Genomic DNA, 8,933 nt, shown 5'->3' with positions numbered 1-8,933 from the left:
CAATGTTATTGTAAATGCTTTTCATTAAGGGTAAAATGACAAGTATAAAAAGAAAATCGTATCGCATCGACTAAAACGAAAGAGTAATTGTTGAATACTTGAAATATTTGATTTGGCATAAAAACAGTGAAGATTTTATCCTTTCAACTCTTCCTAACATGTAAAATGAATTGACAAGCTTTATGTATAAAATGATATGAAACAAAAAATACAATCTTGTACAAGTTTTGTATTGCCACATGACAAAACTGACAGAAAATTGTCTTACAATTATTACATTTCTGTAAAAACAAGAGAAATGAGTGTTCTCAACTTTAGGAAAAACTAAAGACTATTGTCCCCTCCTCAAGCAAAACTGACAAGAAGAACTAAAGCAACAGCAAAAACAACACCAATTTTACTAGGAAGCCAGTAAAAAGCATGACTAGGAGAAGGTGCAGGCACTGCTACAGCAGGGATGTGACTCAACGACGAAGGAGATTGAGATGGAGACACAGATGATGAGACGCGAAGAACATTGATATCGACTTTCTGTCCTGCTTGGCAATGGCCAGGTACACCACAAAGGAAGAAATGATGGCCATGAGCAGTTATGGTAATAGAGTCTTTCCCAGTTGTGTGTGTTGCAATAGGAGCAGATGCATTACAGGATTGGTATTCAGCATGTGTTACTTGCATCACATTGTGGAATTGTGGGCTGTACTGGAAAACTGTCACGAAAAGAGTCTTAACTTCTATACACCAATAATTCGTTAGTCAAGTCACTTAAAAGATAACTATAGAGAATCGCCCATAGAATAACCAAATGACCAATATTTGTGATGCATGGTTAGTAGTGGGGGGGGGGGGGGGGGGGGGGGGAGGCTTTCAAATTTCAATAATGAAAGCGTGAAAGTGCAACACTCAAATGAATTCAATAGCAAACCACATAATAGTGATAGGTGTGCATTAAGTGGAAAAGCTATTACACCTAAAAAGCAAATGCAACTTGATATATATATATATATATATCTTTTTCATTTAAAAAGTAGTACGATAGTTATTAAAATTTTATCTAAGCAGATGTAATTAAAATTTTAAATGATTGACTCCCAAAATGACAATATTTCAAACAGAGAAAGATTATGAACTTTTGGTAGTTATTTCAACTTAAAATGTGTGCTTGTCTGTTAAAAGTGTTTGTTTTCACTATAACAAAAACAACTTTTAGCGGCAATAACTAAACATAACAAAGAGAGGTAAAGTCCTTATCAGCATCAGTTAATTGTTATTAGATTCAATATCGCTATAGGTTTTAGACACATTTACAAAGAGTGTTAATTACCGTTAATTAATTGTCGCTAAAGAACAATTTTAAAAAAACAGTTTGGTGCACAAAACATCCCGCGTTAGCAGGGACCAAGGAAGAACCGCACACCAACATAGACCGTCTACCTTAATGCAAACATTAGTAATTGCTTTAAGACTACCTTTCCTATTGTGTGAAAAAGAATAAACTATAAATTTTCCAGCAACAGTAGAGAAAAAGGCTACTTTGAGCAGTGCATGTGTCATGTGTGCCTAAAATTTTCAGGCTACAATACAGATAAAGGCTATTATTATGCAGAGCATGTGTGCCTAAAAGCATTTAAAAAATCATATTTTTATGTAATTTAGGGTGTATAGTGGAAAGCACAAGGGGCTCATTCTTGTTAGTGGGGTTCCCTAAAGTCAAAACAAATAGTAACTGTTTCAATTTCCTTCCAACAATTTTATAACTTCTATTGAAACAAAATGGCTCACCAAAGGTTGTAGTGTGATAATTTACCTTTCTTCGTCCTTAGTCAGATATCTCTGGATCAATTTTAAGAATGAAAAAAGTCTTGTTGGAATTATGTACTTTCTATATGAGTATCGAATACATAGTGGAAAAAATGTCTCATACTCATGAACAACACAAGAATTTTTAAATTTTCTCAATAGAGGACCACAATTTTGTGAAAGGTTAAGCAAAAGTTTAAAACTTTATCCTCATAATAACAACAAGAGTACATGAATCACCAAGAATTTTGGAAACAAGAGAAAAAAATTCATGTTTTTGAACATTAAGTAACAAAAGCTAAGTGGAAAAGACATACCAATAACATCACCAACTTGAAATGTTTTAGTAGCAGCCCATAGTTTGTAATCAACATTACCAATAGTTGTCCAACCAGCTGATTCTCCAACTTTATAAACAGCACAAAAACAAAGCTGCATAAAACAAGCCAAAATCAAGAAAAGCAAAGTCATTTTAGGTATGTTTTCAAGAATATAAAAGGCCATATGGATAGGTAGGTACTAAGAATTTGACTATTTTGGGTTTTTTTCGAGTAGTTATTTTTTTTTAGGAAGAGGAGAGAAGTGAAGAGTTTGAATGTGATCTAGCAGTTATATATATCTTGAGGAATTTAGGACTAAGGATTTTTTTTTGAAAATTAAATTTGTGCTGCTAATGATAATGATGTGTCTCTTTAATAAGAGCACCACTACAGTTACTAGGAGGCAGTCGTCATGCCTTGTCAAGATTACCCAAAAAGAACAAAATAAAAAGAAGAATAAAGGAAGTGGTCCGTTGGGTTTTAAAAAGTGTGAATGGAAAATGAAGAGTTGCGACTTTTATAAAGAATTGTGACTTTGATGAAAAGTTGCGACTATTATGAAAAGTTGTGATTTTTATCAAAAGTTGCGACTTTTATCAAAAGTTGTGACTTTTATGAAAGGTGGTGACCTTTCCAAAAGATTGTGACTTTTCAAAGGTTTGTGACCTTTCCGGTAAGGCACAATAAGAACCTTTTCACACTACCCTCTGTTTTCTATAAATTGAGAGATTTCCTCTCATTTTAAAAGAACCAATTTCTGGACTTCTTCTTTTACTACTAAATCTAGTATTCTAACTGTACTTTACTGTCGTTGAGTGGCTCGCTGACACCAGCGTTTTGGGTATCAATACATTGGTGATTGAGATCATTCTATCTTGGGAGGACATATTCCAAATCAAACCTCGGATACTAGAGGGGAATAATTTCCTTAAGGGGACACTGTGCATTCATTGGGCTTGATCTTCTTTCTGTTTTTCCAGATTCTGGTATGTGTTACAGATTTTAGATTTGTAAATTAATTTTATGTTCTTTTGTTCTTCACTGGTTCATTAAACTTTGGTAACTTCGTGTTTCTGCAAAGTTTGTTGGAATCAGTAAGATTCTTTAAACACAAATTGACAACAATTCTTCTTTAAGAAAAAATATTTTGTATATTTTTTCTAATCTATTTCTGATTCTAGTTTCTCTACTAGTTTTAATTTTCTAGTTGTGAAAATGTTCTTAAACTTTATTGTATCTTACCAAGTTCTTCAAAGTTTTGTTCTAAGTATCTTAGGAATACAAGATGCTCAACACTCATCATGCCTAGAAAAGTAAGAAGTGCATATCGATAAAACACAGGAGAGATGTTGAATATGTAAGTAGGTAAGCATTATCTACTAGTGACAAGTTTTAAAGTAGTACGGATCTGAGCCCAAAGCAACAAGCTTGGGACAAATTTCAGTACTGAGTCTAGGCAAATGTCCATAGAGGGAGTGTGTATGTGACATCGCTTCTTAAGATAAAAAGTCTCACAGTGTGTTTTTGGATTTATAAGTAAGCACATCTTTTTCAGTAGTGATGCATTTTAAAGTCATACGGACCTAGACTCAAAATGAACAATATCACTAACGGGTTGAGCCGTTACAACATGTTTTTTTCATATGAAGAAAATATTATTATTTTCTTTTGGAACATAAGTTAGAATCAATAAATTATATTTCTAAAGCAAAATAGAAATTAGTTATGTACGTAAATATATAAAAAGAAGACTTATTTGTGAGGTATATGGTGTGTTCAAAGTATTTCGCGTTTCACGTATCACATTCCAAAGGGATATAATGATAAAGGTAGACAGACTCCCTTAAAGCAAATATTAATAGTTGATTCTAATGTTATATGGAGATAATTTTATAGTTGGATTATTTTGTTGAAAGCAACGTGGGTACATAGAATAAACATTTATGTATAGTTGGCAGTTGGGAGAAATACAGTTGGAAGACTTGAAAGGAAAGGATGTTTGGGTATTGGGTGGGTAGTTAGGATCATACCACACAAATTAAAGTGTATATATGTTGCTTTTTAGTTTAAAGGTCAAATTTGTTTGTTTGGTATGAAGATCAACAAATTTTCTTAATGGGGGTAATGATGTATGTCTAGATGAAGAGTAAAGCCTTCAAGTTTGGTCCAAGTACGAGATATACAAAGTTATCATAGGGAATTAATTAGTAAATCAACCTATACTTGGTGCCTGTGCATGTAGGTGAGAGATATATAGTAACACTTAATGAAATAATTAAAAATATTCGCAAGCAGTGGCGGAGTTAAGGAGCGTAAGAAATTCATCTGAATTGTGCATCTCGAATGAAGTGTTTCTTCTTAAATAGATTTTATATATAGAATGTGAATTTAAATTAATCAAAACTTCAACCTATTTATATATATGTCGAATACAAACTCGAAAGCCAAAAAAAAAAATTAAAACAAATTGAGTGACAGTGGTGGGGTGGGGTGATGACTGATGAGAGGAAGAGGGAATACTTGATCAAAATGAAAATCTATATTTTCAAAATACTACATATCTTATCACTTATTAAGAGTTTTCTACCATATATTTAGGAAGATACATGTAGAATTGATACCTGATAAACTAAAATAGGGAGAGAGACGAGCGAGATTTGTTATGTATTCTAATACATGTGAATCCACTTGGATACAGTTTATCTAGAATAAATTACACCTAATTTTGACATCGTACATCTTCAGATATATGTATCTAGACAGGTAAGACTCATGGAGACATCTCAAATAGGTAAATTGGTTTGGAAAGATGGGGAGAAAACATTCATCATTTAAGTTTGAGTAGCTAAAGTTAAGATAGAAGTTCGGACGAGCGGGGAATATCATAAACTCAAAGAAGATCAGGGTCAGCCGACCTAGAAGAAAACATAAATATTGTAAAATTAGAGTATATCTAAACAATTAATAAAATTTATGTAAGTTTCTGTTATTCATTATAAGCGAAAACTTAAAAAATGGTGAGAAAAGAAATGAAGAGCAGTGGTTATTAGCTTGTTGGCTAGTTGTCCACATTTATTGTCACTCGACTCTGTCCGTTTACAAAGACTGATTGAAAATAAATTTTGTGTTAAAAAAAAAGAAGAAATAAAGGCTATCACAACAATTCAAAGTTTCATTCTCACCAAACTTTCCAATATCTTGGCCCCTACCTCAAGTCTTCCCTGAGGAAAATTAATGGAAATTTCTGAAAAAAGAACACAACATTAATCATAAATATATTTAACGAACAATGTCATTGAAGGGCATAACATAAAACTGTTTAGTTACATAATACATTGAAGTAGTTCTTAATTAGAAAAAGAAATATTGGCTCGCTTAGCTTATTCAACTAGCAATCAATAATTAAGCACCAAGATTAGATTGGGCTTCTTACTTAATGTACTGTTGGCCAAAATTCTTTTCAACTAAAATGGGCACAAGTATCTAATGTATCAATATTATATAAAAAGTGTATATTTATATACACGTGATGTATATATAGCTATATATACGAGATGTGTATATATTTATATACATTGTTATACAATATTTATATGTTTCAGCAATTCATCTTCCTCAACGAGCTGACTTTTATTTCAATCCCGACCAACTCTAATCTCCTATAAATACTTCCAAATTTTAGATTGAGCTCCTCTCAATGTTTTGAGTCGATCGAATATTAAAATTTGAGCTTCCAAGTTGTTCAATGGGCACCAGCTCAAATCTTTCTCTAAACAACTCAAATTTAGATATGAGCACATTTCGATGTTTCAATTCGTTTGATATCTATTTTGATCTCTTGAAATAATCCACGTTTGCGACATATCAATTTTAATAATTTGAGTTTTGAAGCTCCTCATCGGAAGATTTCAAACTTGGTGATGGAAGATTTTATGTTGGGTGAGGCTCTCTGCATCTATTGCTTCTCATATACATGTGAATCACACTAAATACATATATTTTTGATACTAGATACATTCTGAAAATACAGATACGTAGGGAGAAAGGTGAGCAAGAGAGGGAGAGAGGTGAGCGAAAGAGGAGAGAAGCGAGCAATAGAGTTATTGTATCTCACGTACACGTGAATCCACTAGATACAATATATTTAGAATAAATAACACTTAATTTTGACCTCCTGTATCTGAATGCGCCAAATACATGTATCTTGGGACCGAAATTCAGTACGGATGGTAATTTTGAAAACTCGCAAGGCACATAATTAGCCCGTAAACTAATGAAATTTGTGTTGGTTGTCCATGTATATATATATATATATATATATATATATATATATGTATATATATATATAGTTTCATGGATATAATACATGATATACAGAACATATATCGATAAACAAAAATGATATACACGAATATATTAGTAGGTACACACAAATATACATCACCTAAAAAAACATATACGGCCAGTTTCTTATTTACCTATGGTTCCATTAATTTTCACCATAGTGTATTGATCTCTTATCTGTTGATAAACAATTGCAAGTACTATTACTTTATGTTTGAGGATTAGAGAAGATAAAAAGAGGAAAGCGAACTAAGAATTTAATTCACACCTATTTCGTGAGACTCCTATCGATACCACTAGACAATAAGTTCTGATCTTAACCACTAGACAATACCACTAAGAATTTGGACCCCGGCTTGTAGGAGGAGGATTCGTCGTCCGAGCTTGTCCACACAGTAGATGGAGACTAGGGTGGAGAAGATGTTGACTGCTCCAGGTATGACGTACGGTTAAGTTAGAGAGTTGTCTCGCTTCCCAACTCTAGCGTTGAAAATATAACAGGTGCGTAAAACATAATGGCGTTCATCCCTGTGAATATCTGTTGCAAAACAAAAAAGAATTAAAATGAACTTTCCCAAAATGTACTACTAATAATTTGAAAAATAGCATTAAACTGACATTCAAATTTTGTAGGTATTGATGTTTATACATTTTAATATTAAACCTAAACATTAAGTGGATATAAATTGAAAAGAATGGGATCATTCTTTTATTTTTGGATGTAACTCATATAACCACTCTTGCCATAATCTACCACTAACTATCCAGCAATGTCCCATGTTCTACAATATTATTATCCCTATCCATTTGTTCATTCATTTGATTCAATTGTAATTTAGGGTAATTTGTGGCATATACGTACATTAATAATGGGACTAGGGATGGCAATGGAGCGCGGAGTAGGGTAGGTTTAACACTATGTGGGGCTGGATGGGTTAATGGTCGTGCGGGGCGGGGCGAGTTACAGGTATATATGATTTTGGTTCAAACTTAATTATATTTTTTTACATGTTATAGGAGTGATAAAGCATTAATTATTAAGATAATTTTTTTAAAGATACTAAAATACTCTAAATAGTAAATAAAAATGGTTAAATAAAAAATAATACAATTTCTTAAACGTTTCCCAATTGGCCTCTAAAAAATATTTTTTTAAGTCATTCTATTAAATTCATATGACTTGGTTAATGAAAAAAATGAATTTATTTTTTATGAACTTTATTTTTAGTTTAAAACTTAACTAGAAAGAAAAAATATTTAAAAAAATATGCATGCAGGTTCATGCGGGGGCGGGGTGGGACGGGTTGAAAGTGAAAAAAATTATTATGTTGGGCGGATTAAAAAAATTATGGGTTAAACTCAATCCACCCCACCTCCGTCCCGCATCACCTCATTGCCATCCCTAAGTGGGACTCTACAAGAGGAGTTCAATTTCAATTAAATTCAAGAATATATCCTTTAAATAGACATCTCAAAAATTCTATATGAACAAATTCTATAAGTTCATATGAAATATTATTAATTAAGATGTGATTAAAAAAAAATTGACAATCAAATACTTTACGAAAATCCAGGAATGATCTAAAAGAATGAATTATTAATTCAAAGGAAATAGCTTTGCAAAGTGGGAAAGATGCAAGAAAACTGCCTATGGGGGACTTTTCTGGACAAGGACAAAGCTTTCAGTCTCAACCTAAACTTTATTTTATGTTTTTTTTTAAAGTACTTTTTATGATTTTAAAAGAGTCTAAAAAGCTTAGTGGGATTTGGACTTAAAAGAATTATACTTTTCCAATTTTAATTTCTTTATTTTATTTTTTATATGATATATTTAAGATCCTGAATTTTAAAGAATAATTTAATATATTTTTATTTAAACTCTCAAGATTTAAAATATATTTATATTTTCAAACATGGTATTAAATACGTGATAAACAATTAAAATGGAGACTAACAAAATTAAAGATATGAAAGGTAGATTTTTTTTTTACCTACCCAACCCCCTCCCCCCCTTTACGTGGACACCGTGGTCCATGGCCGACCACAACTTTCCATTTTGACCAACAAAAAATAAGATTCTTTTGACAAAATATCAAAGTTAATATCTCAAAAGGTCATTAAATTTGAACTTTGTTTTGTTTCAACAAAATCACTCAAATTAACATTTTTATCTTCAAAAATCACTCAACTATATTTATCATTAAAATAAATTTAACATAATAAAATAAATTGTTTTTTATTTCATATAAACATAGACTTCACGAATAAACAAATTTTTTTTAAAAAAAAAACTAAAAATGGTGCGGATTTTGACCTTTTTTATATAAAAAAAAAAATAATGTCAAAAATGGTGACTTTTAGATTCGTTATTTCTCTGTGGATTGTTCCAGTTCAGTGAGTTCCACTGGAGGTTTACACTTTCTTTCTAGTTTCTCGGTGTAAAAATTATATTTTGAGTAAATGGGAATT

General features: G+C 31.7%; 1 protein-coding gene across 1 annotated transcript; it reads right to left on the bottom strand.

The window, feature by feature from the left end:
• Positions 1–214: 214 nt before the first annotated feature.
• On the bottom strand, positions 215–2,338 carry LOC125839393 (mavicyanin). Its single transcript, XM_049518377.1, has 2 exons — positions 2,118–2,338; positions 215–710 (listed from the first exon to the last, which is right to left on the bottom strand). Exons 1-2 carry the CDS (start codon positions 2,302–2,304, stop codon positions 346–348), a joined length of 552 nt encoding a protein of 183 aa, XP_049374334.1. The 5' UTR covers positions 2,305–2,338; the 3' UTR covers positions 215–345.
• Between the last annotated feature and the right edge of the window lie 6,595 nt (positions 2,339–8,933).

The sequence above is a fragment of the Solanum verrucosum genome, unplaced genomic scaffold, assembly GCF_900185275.1.
Source record: "Solanum verrucosum unplaced genomic scaffold, falcon-dt-bn FXZP01000306.1, whole genome shotgun sequence".
In the NCBI taxonomy this organism is placed as follows: domain Eukaryota; kingdom Viridiplantae; phylum Streptophyta; class Magnoliopsida; order Solanales; family Solanaceae; genus Solanum; species Solanum verrucosum.
This window is presented reverse-complemented; position numbering and strand designations above follow the sequence as displayed.

Coding starts and splice junctions, on each gene's coding strand:
- LOC125839393 (XM_049518377.1), bottom strand. CDS start 2,304: ATGGCCTTTTATATTCTTGAAAACATACCTAAAATGACTTTGCTTTTC. Junction 711..2,117: donor TCAAGTTGGTGATGTTATTG/GTATGTCTTTTC, acceptor TTTTCGTGACAG/TTTTCCAGTACAGCCCACAA.